Here is a 20,443-nt window from a genome sequence, read left to right as displayed (position 1 = left end):
AATTTATATTTTAAAACAATGATTTTTGACTATTTTGTAGATTGTATTTTTATTATTAATGTTATTTAAAAAAAAAAAAAAAAAATCCAATATAATGAAATTCTAGACTCGAGGTATATGTTAACTATATTTGGCAATTGCGTATTATAACCTAAGTAACAGAAAATGTACGTGTACCTCAGAATTATGATCATTTCCTTTAATAACGCACATATTTATGAAAAACGAAACACATTACATTCATGAATAAAAAATGTATCATCACCAATCATCGCCAACACATGCAGCTCCTATTTAGGCTATTAAGAGTACAGGTATAGTCCTCAAACGTTTTCAGCAAAAGGTATTGCATACCATTTCATTTTTTGTCACTGATGCGTCATATCATCAAAATGGCATCTACACGTTCAGTGGCGAATCCAGAAAATCCATTTAGAGGGGGACCCAATAACTTGAGACGGAATGTCAAGGCAACTTTGGGGGAGTTTTGGAGGGGGATTGTAAAAAGTTTTAAATTAATATATTATATAATAAAATTATAACTGTCGCAAAATTTAGCACCCACCCCCGATCCGCCTCTGATGTTGGCCATAAAACATTTTTAAATACTTGGAAATTACCTTCAAGAAAGCAAGGGGGCGTGACGTAGTCTAGTGATACAGCGCTCGCTCGATGCACGGTCGGTGTGAGATCGATCCCCGTCTGTGGGCACATTTGGCTATTTTTCGTTCCAGCCAGTGCACCACGACTGGTATATCAAAGGCCGTGGTATGTACTATTCTGTCTGTGAGATGGTGCATATAAAAGATCCCTTGCTGCTAATCGAAAAAAAGAGAGTAGCCCACGAGGCGGCGACAGCGGGTTTCGTCTCTCAATATCTGTGTGGTCCTTAACCATATGTCTGACGCCATATAACTGTAAATAAAATGTGTTGAGTGCGTCGTTAAAGGAAGGGAAAATTTAGGCATTTGGCCTGGTATGCATATTCAACGATATACAATGCACATTATTGCTTAATATCAACAAGTATAATCGTATAGTTAATTAATAAAACGGTTAAATGTGACAGCTATTATATATAACGGGCGCAGCTATTTCGTACCATCTCAGTGAGTACGCCCTCTGGCGAGCCGGTGGTTACGTAATACTTAACGCGTAACGTCAGGAATGAGCCTTAGAACTAGAGAAACACAATCTACCTGTTTTTTGCGGGATGCTAAATAGTCGTACATTGCAATGTTCTGTAATAATACACATCCCAGTAAGCAAGCAATAAGTATATTCAGCACTACCGGTATATATATTATTTTTCAATACAAAATAAAATACCATTGTCAAAGTGGCTACACAACAAGTCGAAATAATTAACAATGTTTTGTCCATGCATTAACCTACGTACTGAAATGATACACGGAGTGTTTTCTTAGTTAATTGGTCTATGCTGTTAGTTGCTTCTACCTGTGATTCCTGATTGGCAGGTGTGTATTTTTCCTTTGGATTATTTAACAGCGAAAAATACTATAACCCCATTTTGTTTCGTTAATGCAACTTGAAATATATTTAGTTAAATAGTTTATTATATTATTACGTCATTTATGCTGTTTTACAAGTCAGGTTGATCAAAGAGAAGCGCCTTGTCGAAAATTACTGCTTTTGTTTACACTGTACATACAGGAGATGGTCAGGAACTGACGTCACTTCGCCCCACGCTCTCCCACTGGACATCACAAAAACGAAACAAAATGGCTGCCCCCAGTTAACAGGAATAATCATGGGTTTTTTTATTAACTCTAAAATTACGCGTTTTTTATATGCTAAAGTGTCAGTATGTGTTGGTGGTCCGGGTATGCATCTTTGCAATGCATAAGGCTCATGTTTGAGTTGACCCTACCTTTAAATAAAATATTTCTGTCTTTTTTTTAAGAAAGCAACATTTTCAAATTGGCCTTAATCCTATGGGACATTTGCAAATTCAAGAGCACCAAAACCCACCCTCGTCCGCTATCGACCATGGTCGGGCTGCTTGTGGTCCATTGCACATGCCAGCGTGGGCGACCCCCTCTTCCACTAAATTCAAACCTGTTCCTGTCCTGGACGGACGAGTCAGCGAAAGTCGACACCTGCACCTATGACATTCGTGTGCTTCAACTGCTTGGTCAGAATGTGCATGTTACAAACTATGACCTGACCTGACCTGACCTGACCTGACCTGACCTAACAGGAGTACTTTCTGTCATTAATCTTTTATTTCTAACTGGTTGATAAATTAATGGAAGGAGAACTGCTGTCATTGTCATGTACTGATCGAAAGAAATGTTTTATTTAACGACGCACTCAACACATTTTATTTACGGTTATATGGCATCAGACATATGGTCAAGGACCACACAGATTTTGAGAGGAAACCCGCTGTCGCCACTACATGGGTTACTCTTCCGATTAGCATCAAGGGATCTTTTATTTGCGCTTCCCACAGGCAGGATAGTACAAACCATGGCGTTTGTTGAACCAGTTATGGATCACTGGTCGGTGCAAGTGGTTTACACCTACTCATTTAGCCTTGCAGAGCACTCACTCAGGGTTTGGAGTCTGTATCTGGATTATAAATCCCATGCCTCAACTGGGATCCGAACCCAGTACCTACCAGCCTGTAGACTGATGGCCTAACCACTATGCCACCGAGGCCATTTGTAATGATCGAATGCTATGAAGTCATCAATACAGCAGAAAGTACAATTAAACATGTTTGCTACAATCATGTAGGTTCCTTTTTCTTCTTTTTTTGGTAGATTAGTTACAAATTCTTAATTATGTACACTGCTGCTTTGGTAAGGGGAATGCTAAATGACTAAGACAATCAAATATTGTTTTATGGGAGAGTTGCAAAAGTTACAGTCAGCTATAAGAAAAAAAAGTGGACCTCAGCTTTTGCGGGAGGGTTCAGACGAACCCCCCAAATATGGACCTGATCTGCCGATTGCTGTTCCAAAATAATTTCTGTTCTTTAAAAAGATGTGGGTCACAATGACCTCATACAACATAACGGACACATGTATTCCACAAACACATATAACATGGACAGATGGATAGATGTTAAACTTGGCAAATCAATAAAACCCTGGAAGAAATTAATAATTCTATGGCATCCAAATATCTTTACGGACACTTTCCTGTTTCAAAGCTCTACAAAATATGAAGCTGGAACATACCTCAGTTGGGATAGTCATAAGAAAGTACCGGTATGTCTTTTCATCCATACCTTTTGCTAATTAGATTGCCTTTTACTTTGACACCCCAATGGCCGATGTCTATTTTTTGTGTTGGGGTGTTGTTAAACATGTTCATTCATTTCACTGCCAATAAATACATTGTTATTTTGTTGGGTGTACAGCCATACCGGTTTCAGGGGTAATGAAAAGGCAGATTTTGCTTTGGATTTGCATCATGTCAGGGTTGGTGTGCCGTACACATATCTTAAACATGATATTAACCAATATATCTTTTTGCAACTTGGCAAGATGACTGGAATAGTGCAGCTGCAAACAAACTTCATCTTGTCAGTCAGTCCTGGGAAAGTGGCAGTCCTCCTATAGGCAATGCAGGAAGAATGAAAGTCTTGTGTATACTGACAATGTTCATACTAACCTTGGAGGATCCTTCAGAATAAATTAATGTATAATGTATGTATGACTTGATGCAAGCACAACGCAAGACTCAAGGTTAAGGACCACACAGATGTTGAGAGAGAAACTGGCTGTTGCCACTTCATGGGCTACTCTTTTCGATTTGCAGCAAGGATTCTTTTATATGCACCATCCCACAGACAGCGTAGTACATACCACGGCCTTTGATATACCAGTCGTGGTGCACTGGCTGGAACGAGAAATAGCCCAAATGGCTCCACCGACGGGGATCGATCACAGCCAACCGCACATTGAGCGAGAAATTTACCACTGGCAGGCCTCCCAGCCACTTGTACATATTAAAATATAGCAAATATAGGAATTTGCATATATAGGAGTTTTATGGGAATTTTGAGGTCAAATATAGATGATTTATAGGCAAATTTGGACCGATTATTATGATTATAGGCATTTTACACGAATTTCTAAAGACATTTACATTACTGATGGTATGTTGTTACCTTACGTATGTACACAAGATACCATCTACTACCTCAACAAATATATACCAAGGCTTGCCAGCAGTCCATGCCCATATCCAGGATACTTTGAAAGGCTTGTATCAGTAATACATCCTCATCTCATCTCATCAGGTGAGCAGGATCTCGATTGGCACATTCAAGGCATCTTCTGAATTTCTGACAGGCTGGCTACCTTTCACTGTGAATATTATAACTCAGTAATATATTTTATTCATCGGCATTTTGGCAAAACAATTAAGTCAAATATAGGAAATGAATCTCAATATAGGAGTTTTATAGGATCCTATAAAAAATATAGGAAATATAGGAGGTCTGGGAGGCCCGCACTGGGCTAAGTCCCGCCCCTCCAAAGATCAACAACACTTGAGATATAAATGATTATATCACTATTTAATACCAGGTGTTAACCTGGATAAATACACTTGGCAATTTGGCGAAATATCTTTGAAAATTTTAAACCAAATTCACTGTGTCTTGACAACAAAATAAAAGGTCCACCTTGCATACCGACACTTAAAGTTAAATTAATGTTTTCATTGAATGTTGATGAAATGTAACTTCAGTAGTATTTCAGCAATTACAGCTTAAACCATATGAATGTATCAGTACAGAAATGATGCAGATCATAACAATCACTTTAATACCACCAACAAACACACTTTATGCAGTCCAATTTGGGACACGAAAATGCATTTCTTATACACGTTTGTGCGTAACACATCCACACACTTTATTTCACTGAGATACACAATGGCGTATATGGAAATTGACAACATATTCTGAGTTTGTCCGTTGTACACTGATTGCGAATGGCTCGCTGGGGTGGAAGGTAAATGCCACCAAGCGCCTCGCAGTTGGAGGGTGGCTGCGACCCAGCACACCGGCATAGATTTTGAACTTGAGTAAACCAGAGTCCCTGCTGTAAAAGCTGAAAAAGATAAATATATATACATATTTATCCCGCAATCACTGTATACATATATGATGACTAAAAATATAGTTCACGTGACATAAGCCCAACTCCACTCGAGTATTTCAGAGTAGATTTTCCATAAACATACTCTTTAAATCATTTGTTGAAGTACAGTAAATATAAATAACTAAGTTTTGCAATAACAATACAAAACTTGGGACATTTATTTATGAATTAGAATATAGGAACGCCTTTTCAATGTGAAAGAATGTAGCTAGCATCTTACAAATAATGACGTCAAAAGCCTTGCTAGGTTGACAATACTCTATTTGCGTACACAAAATTGGAATAAATAATGATTTTCTGAATATTCCTGTAGGATTGCAAGATAAAAGAAATAACTGGTTACTGTCTTAAGATATCGGCTTTATTCTGCTCAGGTCGAATAGTGAATGCAGCTCGGCAAAGCCTCGCTGCATTCGCACTTCTAACCTTCACAGGATAAAGCCGATATCTTAAGACAGTAACCAGTTATTCCCTATATATGTATTAATCAGTGATGTTCCAATGGTCGATTACAACCGAAAATTCATCAGTAGGGCTCTGCCTATGAAAAAGTTTAAAGTTTGTTTTGTAAAGAGCACATTGATTAATAAATCATCGACTATTGGATGTCAAAAATTTGGTAATTCTGACACATAGTCGTCAAAGGAAACCTGCTACATTTTTTCTAATGTAGCAAGGGATCATTTATATGCACTTTCCCAAAGACAGGCAAGCACATACCACGGGCTTTGACCAGTTGTGGTGCACTGGTTGTAACGAGAGAAAAAAATAAATCAGTTGAATGGATCCACAAATGTGGTTTGATCCTGCGACACAAGCACCTAAGCGAGCACTCAACAGACTGAGCTAAATCCTGCACTCTGCCTATGAGATGATCGATTATGAAATCTCTGTCGATTATTATTCCTATAGATAGTTTAATAGATGATGGAATTGATATAAATATACTGGGGTTGTTTTAATGTGTAACACACCCCCCCCCACCCCCCACCCCCCCCGATATTTAACATGTAAGTATTAAAGGTAAAACTGGCCAACAGTTATCCCCATTCTAATTCAATAAATCCATTAAAAGTTTTTTTCGTGCAAATAATCACTTTTCAGAAAGAACACAGTGTTAACTATCCTATTTCAAGTCAACTGCCTTATAAAATAATTATAGCACAACTAATTAAAATATATGTTTTCACGTGTAAAACTGCTGTTGCTCTTAATTTTTAGTGCTTTATTACCGATTTCACTTACTCTGAAGACTCATCGCAATAACTGGTGCTTGATAACAATTCATTATTTACTTAGGTTTTCCTGTTAGCATCACAAACTTTTAAAGCCCAATTTACATACAATAAATACGTCATAAAATATTGAGGATCGCACATTTTGCTTCAGAAAAGATTCAACAGTGATATTTCAGAAGTAAATATGTCCAACTAAACAGCGAGAAGTAGCGTATGGATATGTAAATAAGCTTTTGGGAAATCCCCTAAATTTTCGACACGTTAATGCTGGGTTTACTGCCAAAAATGGATTTGATTAGCCAATCAAATTTCATCTAATATATGCAGAGTGAATTAGAATAATATTTTTAGAGGTTTAAAACCCTATTTTCAAAGGTTTAAAAACCATATTTTTAGATGGGCAAAAATCATGTTAATTATTTACCGAATTGGATGATCCCCACATGCCTTTGGTCGTTCCATGACTGACACCCACTTGTCGTCGTAACTGAATAGTGCCAAGTCTAGGTATGGACTACTGCTGTACGACTGGGCACTGATTGGCAGCTGAGCCAGAAGTCGCCGAATCGCTTCTGTGTGTCCTCCAAACTTGGCATTGATGATCGTCTGCTTGAACCGCTGCTGGATCTGCCAGGCGTAGAGGTTGCTGGATACGGAGCACGTGAACTGAGCCTCGCTGTGCAGCGTGGCATTTCGGAACAGATCACAGAAGTTTTCAAACATTTCCAGCAATTCCTCGGACGTGTTCTCGAACACGGCAAGGACCTGTGTGCTGAGCATGTCGTACACCACAAAGAAAGACGGCTGAGAATTGGGATCAGGGATCTTTAAAGTGACAACGTCTTCACTTGCGTACTTGATGAGGAGGTGGTTCTCATCCAGCAGCTGCATCTTCCACATGCGTAAAGCCCGGAACTGGTCGAAGTACTGATAGAACTTGCGCAGAGCAAATTCACTCCCTTCCAGTTTGGCTTTGGAATACAGAAAGACTAGCAAGCGATGCTTGAGTGAGTTGAGAGATTCGATGCTGTAAGGTTTATTGAAATCTTCATTCCTTGTGACCGGGTCTAAACCCTGACGGAAATGCAACTCATCATCTTCGTAACAGAATCGCCCAATGCTCCGGACGTCAACAAACGTTCCATTGGAAGCTACCTGGAATATGTGAATTGTCTGTTGTTGTACCGACAACACTGAAAGAATGTTTCTGTACAGATACAAACCTTGGTTGTGAGAGAGAAATATTTTGTCACACTTGAACTTCCGTCTATCACACAGCTGTCCACTTTCAAGATCGACCAAATGGAGGGAGTAATCCTCAAGAGGTGACCTTGGATTAGGCGACACAGATTCATTGTTTCTGTACATGTCATAAAAGAACGGGTGAGGGTCTTCGGGAACGTAAACAGCCGAGCCCACAATCACGTAATTCCCATCATCGGTGAAAAGACTGCATTCCCTGTTGAGATGTTCACCGCCTGTTGCTACAGTCGTTGTGTGTCGAAGTTTGAAAAATCTCTCAAACAATTTGCTGCGAACATTGACTGAAAGCTCGTCATTATTTCCTGGAAGGAATTCGCCTGTAACATTTTTCAAAAGATCCTCTGCAGCCGCCGAACCTCGAAATTCATAAATTTCTATCGAAGTCTGATCCGAAGAAAAAGCAATGAAAAAACGACCATCTGGAGAAAACTTGCGCAAAAAGCATGGAGGTTTTTCTACATTTATCACTGTATAATTAGGAAAGACATTTGTGTAAAACTGTCGTGCTTGGTGGAAGTGGGTGCCAGGTTTAGCTATGTGGGTCTCTCTTTGCATAAGTCGGTGGACCACATTCTGGCTGCGAATCGTACGCCGTTTGATGCCACATTCAGTGCGCGTGTTGGATTGCGCCGAGATTAGGTCATCTTCCTGTCTCACAATACTGCCCTGGATATTTAGACTGGTGCTGGTCATCCAACTGCTTTCCTTCATTTTGTAACAATTTCAAACTGCAGCAACATCCTGGGTTTACCTGAATTTAAAGAGAGAAAAAAAACCCAGATTGACAATTTTACTAGTAAATAAATGGGAAAATGAAGACTATAGGAGGAAGGGTAAAAGAGGGGGTACCTAATACTGTCACATAGGCTACTCCTTACAAAAATCAGCAAGGGATTTTCAGGGTTGAAAACCAACATGAAAACCATGGTCGCCAGCAGGGCCAGTTGACGAAAAAGCTTACTGGCCCTTCTCAAATTCAATTAGCCCTCCATTTATCACATTGAAATTTAACTGCACAGCCAAAATCAAAACTATAATGTTTTTTGTTGAATAATGACCATGTGCTCACTGTATATAGTCTGTTTGTCTCAATAAAAATTGCAAAAAGAAATCCAGTATAAATAAAAATGTTTCTTTACAAATTACCATTAAATTATATATATTAAATCTCATTTTCAATACAGGGTTGAAAACAAGATGCTAGAACAGCCGAGGTATGCTGCTTGACTTGCATTGTCTCTAAAGTAAAATATAATGCAGTTGTACAGAGAGACTAACTGTAGAACTGCGCATGCTTTAGTAAACTAATCTGGGAGTGGCAGTCCTCTGTGGTGATGCAAGAGGGATGGAATAAACTGTGTGGGGATGCAAGAGGGGTGGCTGTTCTCCTATAGATGAGGATTCTGCTTTGTGCAAAGATACAGTCCTGATCATGTATTACAATTTTGTCATTCAGATTGCCTTGGATGTTCCATCAATTGCCTTAAAACGTGTATCAGAAAAAAAGAGTTAATTAACGTATGCAGTTTGATGGTAATTTGTAAAGAATTTTTGATTTAATTTAAATTGAACTTTTACCCCCACTAAAATGTTATTTGAGATGGTATGGGTTTAAAACTTAATAAATTAATATGTTTTTATATGAATATTATCTTTATTTATTATTTTGGCACTGTCAAAATATAGCTCGAAAGTGGGTGTTAAAAGCAGGTGGCCACCCACTTTTAACATAGACTATGTTCCGTCTCTGTAAAACCCATAGAACGGATATAAATATAAAACAGACAAATCATTAAAAAATATATATAAAACATGAAATAAAGCTTTACAGAGACAAAAATATTCGGTCTAGGTCTTCTGTTGCCACGATTTGTAGTGTGTTTTGTCACATTCGATTCAGTAGCAGTGTGTTGTTGTTTTTTTTAACTAGTACCATACTCACCAGACTCTAAAATCAATGGTCGCCCAATGGACTACCTTTGTAAAATTCTTAGTCGCCCTTAGCCAATAAAGGTCGCCACGGGCAACTGCTAATTTTCAACCCTGGATTTTTATATGTATCTGTACTTTCCCATAGACAGGATTGTACATATCACAACTTTTGATGTACCAATAATGTGGCATTGGAAGGGAAGGGGCAAAAACCAAGTGCACTGAGAGCAATAAATTTTGCGACTTGTTATACATCTGCCACTGAACTAAATTCCTCCCCGTTTTTGATATCAGTATGTGTTGCCAATCCATTCATTGCAACAAGGGAATCACTCTGACTAAAGATTAATTTTTTTTAGTTAGTCATGCTCATCTAGCTTTGTGTACAATGTATGCTTTACACCAAATTGCAATGTTATGACAAAAGTGGTGTTGTCAAAGTGAACACATGAAATAAAAATACTTACGACTATTTTCAGTTATAACTAGTTCAATTCTGCATTCCCCCCCCCCCCCACCCGCCCCCACTCTATGTAGACTTTTTAGTTAACTCAATTTTGCATCAAGTACTACAGACTGAAAGATGAACTATAATAAAAGTGGGTGAAGCACACTTTCAGAAGTGACTGCAGTGGATATTTCATCAGTTTCCCATAATTTTCTTTAAATTTTAAGTACATATCTATTCGAAAAATCATTATAAATTACAAAAATTACCTGCGATATAAGTATTTAATCTACGACCCGCTTTCCATTAACACAATTTTGTGCGAGTTTATCGATACAATGCATTTAGGCCTACTTGGTACCCTTTTCCCCCCCAACACATTAAAAATAGAAAGCAGACCTACAAGTACTACAGACATGTCACATGGAGCTAAGTGACTAACCATAAAAAATTATAAATGTGTTTGGGGGATAAGGAATTTTAGCCCATTAATATTTAGTTATAACGAACCATCTATTTTTTACGTTCGATTCAGACTTGGTTATCCTGCACACGAAAAATGTGATAACGTGAAAATAGGAATATACGTATTATAAACTACATATTGAATTATTCCGATCAAGCAATAAACCTGTAGCTAATATTTTGAAAGTAATGATCTATATTTATGGATAATGCGTTAGGTGGGATATAGTTATACTAATGTGTAAGCCTTCATAATGTCTAAATAATGTAATCACGTCAAAACTTTTCCCGTACTTCAAGTCAAAATGTACCCAAAACGAAACGTACCCAACTAAAACGTACCATGTATCCACTTATTTGGTACAATAATTTTTATTTTGGTCAAAACGTACTCATACTAAAACGTACCTCCATTTAAATAGGATCACAGTTTTATTTGGAATTATAAATAGTAAAAATACATTTGTAAATTGGTTAAATGTTAACGTAAAATATTACATATACAAATCAAAATTACAAAAGAGTAAAATAAATTAAACTGGTATCAAAATTGATATCAAAGATAAGTTACAAATAAAAAAATAAATATACTAGTATTACAGAACCTATTTACATACAGAATTCGACGACAGTTGGGACAGGATAAAAGTTCTAGAACGTCACAACTGAGAGACACTTAGTAGGCCTACTTTTGTTATATATTTGTAAACTGTATGACGCCAGTTTGGAAGTATATCCATCGTTTGATTTTTACTTTTCTCCTTTCAATCTTCTTTTTATTAAATAAAAAATAATAATGGGAACGTTTTGAATGGGTACGTTTCTGTTTGGGTACGTTTTGATCCCATAAAGGTAATACCACATATCAAATGGTACGTCTTATTTGAAGTTCATTTAATATATTTTGCAATTAATAGCATTTTAAAACAATAAATGCTTATACTATTAATTTAATATCCAAATTGTAATAAGGATGCTATATTTTTAATCATAAAAATTAACCCTACGTTGTTAATTCGTATATTTGGGTTTATGGTAAAGGTCACTAGGCCACGCGACCACGAGGAAGCCATTTTTTCCAGGAAACATCTCGATCATTGGGGTGTTTTTATGTTTTATTAGCGGTAAGCACAAATAATATATGCCTCAAATGTGATAAGCCTTTGAGCACTTGTATAAATGACACAATATGGAGACTATTTCATACACAGACTTCTTACTTCACTGCATAGCCAAAATGTAACTGTGAAAACAGCAAAACGCGTTTTACGCTAGAACTTTCCGACTCGAATTAGACTATTAACTTCCTTGTTTAATAACATTGATTATTTGGAATTATCAGAAACCGTCACACCTTTTTCCACTCCCCACACGTCGTCCTTGTTTTCTTTAAGAACCCCCTCAGCAGTTCAATTATTAATTTACATCATTCATATGGACACGGATTATTTTATTTATCGTCAGTGCCCTAATTCCGTTATGCTTAAAACTAAAAGCCTGTAATATTTGATCAGGGGAATATAAAGAACTCCTGAAGTGGTGCTAAGGAAAAATCACATGGAGTTTTATTGAAATGTGATCAGGGGTTCAGAACATACTCGTTAAAAATTGCAACTACGAGTGGGACTGGTGATACTATAATTTTTTATTTTTTGCATTGAATTAGTGACTGCATCAGCTGTGCAAGAATTCCAAACCATTCGAACAAGCAGTTCAAAATGATATCGAAATACATACACCACATTGCCCAATCAAATTAAAATTAGCTCCACTATTACATGTGAATCTAACAGCAGCCTGTTATCTCATGTCCAGTTGACCTTTAATTCGAACAATCAAAAACTTACTTGCAAAATCATGCCAGTGATTGGAAAAGAATTGGAAAACATTTGGGATTATGCCGAGGGTATACGAAATGATTCAGGTGAATTACAAAGTATGCTGGAAACTAATTGCAATATAAAATTTTATATAAAATTTGTTTCAAGACAAAAAACAAACACCCTGATGGTATAGCCATAAAATCTGTTTGTATACTAGTATACAATCCTGGGTTTATTACTGCACTTTCCCCCCCGTTTTTTTTCAATGTTGAAATGCACAAACAAGTTCGCCTATTGCATAAATAGTCTCGCCCAATATTTTTAGAATTTGTATGCTCCCGAATAACGCTATAAAAGGCGAAGTGTAATTGGTCGATATTTAAATTGTTATTAATAGATGAAGTATCACCTGGACATGGGAGTCCACGCAATGCTGTTAGACCTAGCAGAGCTAATTTTAATCAGATTGCACATTGCCAATAGACAAATTCACAGTTCTGAATAGGGCAAGTGCAACATTCTGGAAACGGGTTATAGCTAAAACGGCCTCAAACGAAAATGGAACAAAATTGGGGGGAAAAGGCACCTAGTGTTGTCTGAAACGGACACCACAATATATGGCGACACCACAATATATGGCTAAAATGGGAGGGAATGTATGATTATAATGGTATTATTACAACATGTGAATGATGATATCTTCATTAAAACAACAGCTATATTAATAATTTATTACTTTGTTTTATTTTTATGTTGATATAGGGGAGATAGAAGTATTAACAGCTAGCTAGAAGTCAGTGCAATGTAATCAATTTCACCAACACATTGAAATGCTGTTACGGCTATATTATATATAGAGAGGACAGAGAAATACTAGCAGCTACAGGGCACAATATTTCACGAGAACCGTTGTTCTGTTTGTGTGTCAGTTACACAACTTTAAAATCACGAGAACCGCCAATCGGTTATGTGGTGAAAATTACATTCTAAAATTAAAAATACCATATATCAGTAATGAAAGAGAAAATCCGTTTGTTTTTAAATACATTTGAACCACCAATGTAGCACAGAACCGTAGTTCGTGTTTTAGGATTAGGTAGGCCTAACTCGTAGGTTATGAGAACTATATTCATGTAACATACCTAAGTAAAACTCGTGTGAACTGACTTCTGGTTACCTAACATTTCGAAATATTGTCCATTGAGCTTGCTAGAAGTCTGTGCAATGCAATCAGTTTCACTGGTACATTGAAATGCCGTTTTAACCAAATTGGTTCGGGGGGGGGGGGGGGGGGTTCTGTCTTTAAAAAAAAAAAAATGTATTTTGATAAAATTTTATATTGAAGTAATAGAAACACTGAATCTTACTGAATTATAAAAAACTGACTGCTATTTTTAAAAGTTAAAGTAAATTTGTTATTGAACCAATGAACTACTTTAAACACTTTTTATGAACTAATTAGTTATGTTCCAAATATTGATTATACTTGAAAATTGATAGGTTTGACTCAACTGATGTGATGATCAATTATAAAAATCTGTAATGAGTATTTATATGATGGGGTTGGTGTTTGTTTTCATGTATACATAAAGAAAAAAATATTAAATAGTTATTAAGGGTAAAATTAGACATTACTTTGTCTAGATCCAGGAACATTGTCCTTAAAATTCAAATCCTATACATATTAATTCTAACCGATTGTGTAATTTAAAGTTGATGATCGGTGATAAAACTCTTCTTAATACGCAACACCATTCATTCTTCCATGAACCTTAACAATTACCACGTTAAATTCTTAAAATAATTTTTATAATCGATCATCACTTTAGGTATAGCCCAACAAATCAATTTTCTGTTAATCATTGGAACATACCTATTTGATGTTTTTTAACTGTAAATGTTTGAATAACCAAAACAATAACCAAAAAATAAAAAATAAAAATAATTAAAAGAAATAATTTTATGCTGAACATATATTAAATTTGTTCATAACTGTTATTTTATATACAATGTAATACATTTTAATACCCATCGGTGATGAATTTAAAAAACACTAATAAATGAAAGTATCTTATACATTTCTGTTCTTCATGGTAAATAGAACTAACTAATGTCTGTCACATTCATTGTTTATGCTTACTAAACATTACTTTTTTAAAACATTTTCTACAGCTTAATGTTATGTAAAAGAGTAAATAATTTTGTAATTTTCTTATTATGAATTGCAGAATGATAAATGACACTCGCCAAAATTCACCAATTACAAATTTTAAGAACATACAAGCCATATTATATAGTACAAGATGTAACCCATTCTTAACATGGAAAGTTTAGATGGGGGTGTGGTGGCCTTAAACTGGGCTTTCTCCCAATAACATGACTGCTATGTAGGTAGATGGCCCTCATTAGCCAAGGCTATAACAGCGAGCATTTTGTTTTCAAAATATTGATTAGCAATATTTCTAGTTCATTAAAAATTGATTAGCAACTACTGTTTAATATATTAAAATTGTGTAGTGATCTCTGAAAATTGTGTATTGAATCACAACTTGATACTGAGGAAAATGTAAAAAGATCCCAACGATGTTCTGCATCGGGTAAGTACAAGAAATGCGTAATCGTTGCAGATCAAAATAGGAGAAATAATAGAAAGATTGGAAGTTGTTAAAAACAGCCTTGCGTAAATTATATTATTACCCATATGCTTAAAAATATCGTGGTGCATATCAAAGTGATACGTCCCACTAGAATGTCAAGTGGGACGTAACACTTTTGACGTCATCAATTGGCGCACTATAACCATACGTGAGATGAGTGATATAAATTAAGATCAATTATGGATAATAAATAGGATATTAAACTCGCTACCATTTCATGTTTATGTCCCTTGTATAATAATTTTCATTGTCACTTGCTAAAGCTTGTGACAACTAAAAAATATTTCACTCAGGACATAAACATGATACGAAATGGAAGCTCGTTTAATATCCTATAATTGTTGATTTTCTTAGACTTTTCTTTTGTTGACTCATTTTTTTGGTCGATCCCTCATCCCAGGATGGTAATTTTAAACTTGAAACGACTGCTAATATATAGTAAGGTACCTAAGCTGATTAATTTTTGTGTATGTAATCATATTTTGCCTATTTGTATTAATAAATTACAAAAGTTGCATTATATCATAAAAACTTGATTGATTACTACCAGGAGGATGATGCATTCATCAGAATAGTGAAGTAAACTTTGTTAATTAATTGAAGTAAGGGTTACTGTGAATATAAGAATCCATCATTTAACACTACAAATTGTCAAGATGACATCATCCAGATTTTAATAATAATAATATACTGATGGAAGAAAACAAACAATTTGATATATTGATGATTAATTCATTGTTTCGATTTTTAGGTTATGTCTTCATTACTGAATAAATTTTGACAAGATTTGTTGTGTTATCATAGATGCCGTTTGTATGGATAATATTGAAATGTGGGTAGCCTACGCCATTTACAAGTGTGTGAGACGTATTCCTCGTGGCAACATAACGCACAGACATCTGCCCCTCGTATGGTCATCTAATCTTCCTGTGGCTTTGAGTTGCCCAACTAAACGAGCTATCATTGACTCATTTATCCCAAATTGCTGGGCGATGCAATGGTGCGATTGCCCCTGCATAATCAGAGCAATAGCCCTACCCTTATCAACGTTTTGCTTTTCAATTGTGTTGAAATGAAATGTTGTGCACTCTGTGTACTGTTCAAAACTTCATAGCACGTGGCAGTGGCCAAGATGCACCCTTTCTTGACAAATCGGTAAAAAGCATGCAGCTTCGCACATGCTCATGGTTGACCCAATTTTAACCAAAAATTCTTTAGAAAGTACCATGAGATAGCTAAGTGTCAACTGTTACTACATTTGGTATACGGATAAAAAATTATATTACCAAAACTGAACTTGCATTTGTTTTTTCCATCAGTGTAATAATAAATTATCAAGGCTTAAAACTTGCCAAAAATATGGTCGCCCCCCAAAATATCTCGGCCAATAAAATTTGATTTTCAGTGACCCAAACTTGCTTTAGGTAGCACAAACAAGAAATATTCATATTTCAGGTTTTAACATACATTTAAATAGCAAAGATACCAACAAACATGATATTGAAGTGAAAAATTAAAAGAAAACACTGACGAGCAAATTATGTACTTATTTTGTACATATTTTACAAAATGTCTAAACTTAATAATTTTTTGTTTACATCATCAGTGCAAAATTACGCAGCGTGACTCGTCTCCCAGGTTTAGCTCATGTATAATACAAAAAATAACCACCTGGGCTACATAATTGTTCACGTGTTGTTCATGTGTTCAGTGTTTAATATAAATATTTGTAAGAAATGGATACAAACAAAACGGGGATACATTTCTCCTTATCCTAAAACAACATAACTTCATTTGCGCTAGACAGAACTGAAAAACAAATTAAAATTCTTGGCATGCTTACTTTTTTCCTTTGTTTCTTGCTGTACGTTTAAGAAAATATGTTCAGTTTTGCGACCCACGAGCAACATTTTAATGTGGAATAAATATGTCATACAATTATTAATAGTAGCTCATATGTTATAGAAAGAAGAACGGGGCTTTGGTCGCAAAGGCCGTTTTGAGCCCTGAAACTGTTTTTGGATGACCTCATGTTGTCAACTAATTAATATGTCGTATATTTTCAATTGTTTATAATAAAGTACTACAACAGGCTTGTTCTTTTGATTGTTCATACCAAATAGGAACACTATCAAAATATAGGAATAAATTTGCTTCACTTCACAGGTAAAAGAGAGAAAAAATGACAGAAAAATCTAGTTTTTATCCTATTCAAACTAAATGATGAGTTTATATACATAACAATAGTTAGCTCCCTTGTCATGTGTAGCCACGTAGGCCAGATGTATCCTACATTACTCTTTTCACGTGGGCTAGCTCAATCTTGCATATGCAGAGAGAGAATAGTGTATACAAAAGTTGCAATGTGTTCCTGTGAAATTTGTGGTGCAGATTAAAATATTCTGTTTTTATAATTTATTGGTATGTTGATAATGAATGCTGTTATATGAAAGACTGGCAATAAAGCTTCCTATTTTACTGAATGTATCTAAATCATGTGAAATAAACTGACCAAAAGGGTGAGTATATTGACTGTAAATTGGTTTTAAATTGGTATGGCAAGATGATCGTTTAATGTTGTCGTCTCTATGTGATTCATGATTAAGCTAACATCATCTCATGTGTTGTGCAGTCAGTTGGAACATCACAGTCATATCAACCAGGATTTTTAATTATTCAATGTGCTCTAGTGATGTTGTTTAACTTTTTCTGCAGAGATAATTGTGGAAAAGAGAATTCCTTATTTCTGCGTACTTTTTTCTTTTTGTCTGATCGTTTGATTATTTTTCAGCATGCAGAAATTTACTTTGTGGATCAAAAGTTTTTTTAAAAATTATTTTATATTTACATTTATTGTTAAAAATATCTTGGTGCAAATCGGTGGTAGATTCCACTTGAAGCTAAGTGGGACGTAAGACTTTGATGTCACTTGATGACATCATTGATTGGTGCACTAAACCTCAAGCAAGCAAGTTATGTGATATAAATTAAGATTGGTTAATTGTGAAATAAATTTTCATTGTCACTCGCTAAATCTTGTGACAGCTGAAAATTATTTCCATCTGGACATACACATACGGTACAAAATGGAAGCTCATTTAATATCCTATAAATAGTATTCATTAAAAAAATTAGTCTGGTAATGTCTTATGTAAATCTGCAGTGACCTGTTCTTGTATATTATGCTTTTTTAATTGCCGTAGAAATTCATAAATTAGGAACAGAATGAAATATTTTCAACTTCAAATAATATGCATTTAAAAAGTCATCTGAACATCATGGCAGTAGTTTTTTTTGTTTTTTGTTTTTTTACATGCCCCACACCTTATGTATATTGCAAAGAAATTAGATTGTGAAGTTAAGACCAAATTTAAAAAAAAGGAAGGAATAGAAAGAAAGAAAGAAAAATGTTTTATTTAACGATACATTTTATTTACGGTTATATGGCATCACACATATGGTTAAGGACCACACAGATTTTGAGAGGAAACCAGCTGTCACCACTACGTGGGCCTCTTTCCGATTAGCAGCAAGGGATCTTTTATTTGCTCTTCCCACAGGCAGGATAGCACAAACCATGGCCTTTGTTGAACCAGTTATGGATCACTGGTTGGTGCAAGTGGTTTTACATCTACCCATTGAGCCTTGCGGAGCACTCGCTAAGGGTTTGGAGTCAGTATCTGGATTAAAAATCCCATGCCTCGACTGGGATCCAAACCCATTACCTACCAACCTGTAGACCGATGGCCTAACCACGACACCACTGAGGCCGGTGGAAGGAATAGATTTCTATATTAAAATTGAATAGAAGGACAATTTGTTTAAAAACAATGATCACTATGAATGATCACAGAAAAAATTGTTGAATGTTCTTAAAAAGGTAGTTGAAAAAGGATTCAAAGTGTCATGGAAAGTCGTGGATTTTGTTTGGTAGTAACCTGTAAATATGATAGGTGATGAAATTCCCAGGTTACCTCATTCACTTAGCAGTAGTGTGAAAATATATCCTGACTTCCTTCGTGAATGGAAACATGAATGTTTAATAACTTGCCAGCACAAATACTGAAATTAGGAAGCATCTGCTGTTTGGGGTTTGAAAGTAATGATGAAATTAATAATAAATTATTTTTAACAATGTGGATGAGTCTAAGGCAGCCTTTCAGGATAGACAGACTCACAGCCTCTTTGATGTTGGCAGTTTTCCCAGATGGTCCTTGAAAAATTCACGATCTGCTTTCACCAGAACCACATTTGTATTGACAATGTGATCATTAGTTGAGTGGAACAAAGTTTATAAGTATATGTAGAAAAAAAGAGCAATACTTGCGGTTTGATGGATATTGTTTCAAATACAAAATGCAGTGTCAACTTTAATTTGTTTTATCCAGTTAAACTACAGTAACATAAAAGTAATAATATGTGTTGAGGATCAAATATCTTTTTTGACAATTTTGTTATTTTAGCATCACATGACAACAACAGCTTGGACCCTTTGTAATATTGGTGCAATGATGTGGTCAAAATTGTATTGTGATAATGCAGTATAGTTGGTATTTAATACTTGTTGGGGTTTTTTCAAAAACGTTTTTTGTTTAACGACACCACTAAAGCACATTGATTTATTAAAGGGACCTTCCTGAGTTTGCTGCAAGTTTTAAGATGTTTTCGACTAACAGACACTTTTTAACGTTTGTAATTACATATCAAATGTATTTTTCTGCATAAAATATTAGTGGCTGTATATTAAACATGTTTCTGATCGTTCTAATATTTGTAGTAGGTTAAATTTCATTTTATTTCCAAAAATGGGTTTTTTCGTACGTACAAAATTATTTGAAGACAAAATCCAGTTTGGGCTTTTTACAAATATTAAGACGACCAGAAACACATTGAATATACAGACACTGATATTCTAAACAAGAAAATTTATTTAATATGTACGTTTAGTCGTAGAAATATTTTGTTAGTCGGAAAGATATTACAATACACCAAACTCAGGAATGTCCCTTTAATCATCGGCTATTGAATGTAAAACATTAGGTACTTTTGACATGAGTCTTAGAGAAGAAATTTGCTACATTTTTCCATTAGTAGCAAGTGATCTTTTATATGCACCATACCACAGCCTTTGATATACCAGTTGTGGTGCACTGGCTGGAATGAGAAATGGCCCATGAGGCAAGCACTTTATCACTGGGCTTTGTCCCACTCCTGTGTTTCTTTTCAAATGAAAAGCAGAAAAGATTAATATTTTATTAGTTTATGCTGACATCCTAAATCATTTAGTTCATAATTTTGAGCATGTCTGCTATGGATTCAGTGCTGCCCTTGGTGATGTTACTATGTCCCTGATTGTCCTGGATATATATGTCCACACCACAGTGTAGTAGTTAGTGTCATAAGAGGTTTATTTATGATTAAAAGCCTGTTTTCATTAATTCATTGAAAAGGGAGTAGCTTTTTAAAAGGCAGT

At 35.5% G+C, this 20,443-nt stretch overlaps 2 protein-coding genes across 2 annotated transcripts in view; one reads left to right on the top strand and one right to left on the bottom strand.

Annotated features, from left to right (window-relative positions):
• Positions 1-4,540: 4,540 nt before the first annotated feature.
• On the bottom strand, positions 4,541-10,797 carry LOC121384375 (DET1 homolog). Its single transcript, XM_041514751.1, has 3 exons — positions 10,766-10,797; positions 6,807-8,396; positions 4,541-5,093 (listed from the first exon to the last, which is right to left on the bottom strand). Exons 2-3 carry the CDS (start codon positions 8,354-8,356, stop codon positions 4,901-4,903), a joined length of 1,743 nt encoding a protein of 580 aa, XP_041370685.1. The 5' UTR covers positions 8,357-8,396; positions 10,766-10,797; the 3' UTR covers positions 4,541-4,900.
• Positions 10,798-11,519: 722 nt separating this feature from the next.
• The window catches only part of LOC121384357 (heterogeneous nuclear ribonucleoprotein K-like), a 65,242-nt gene continuing 56,318 nt past the window's right edge, over positions 11,520-20,443 (top strand). Inside the window, exon 1 of the mRNA XM_041514724.1 lies at positions 11,520-11,614. The gene's annotated coding sequence lies outside the window, so the exon portion shown is untranslated. The remainder of the gene's footprint in view (positions 11,615-20,443) is intronic.

Source organism: Gigantopelta aegis, chromosome 2 (assembly GCF_016097555.1).
Source record: "Gigantopelta aegis isolate Gae_Host chromosome 2, Gae_host_genome, whole genome shotgun sequence".
Classification (NCBI taxonomy): Eukaryota; Metazoa; Mollusca; class Gastropoda; order Neomphalida; family Peltospiridae; genus Gigantopelta; species Gigantopelta aegis.
Note: the sequence above shows the minus strand (reverse complement) of the source record. Positions and strands in the feature narration are given on the sequence as shown.

Coding starts and splice junctions, on each gene's coding strand:
- LOC121384375 (XM_041514751.1), bottom strand. CDS start 8,356: ATGAAGGAAAGCAGTTGGATGACCAGCACCAGTCTAAATATCCAGGGC. Junction 5,094..6,806: donor TGTGGGGATCATCCAATTCG/GTAAATAATTAA, acceptor TATCTTTTTCAG/CTTTTACAGCAGGGACTCTG.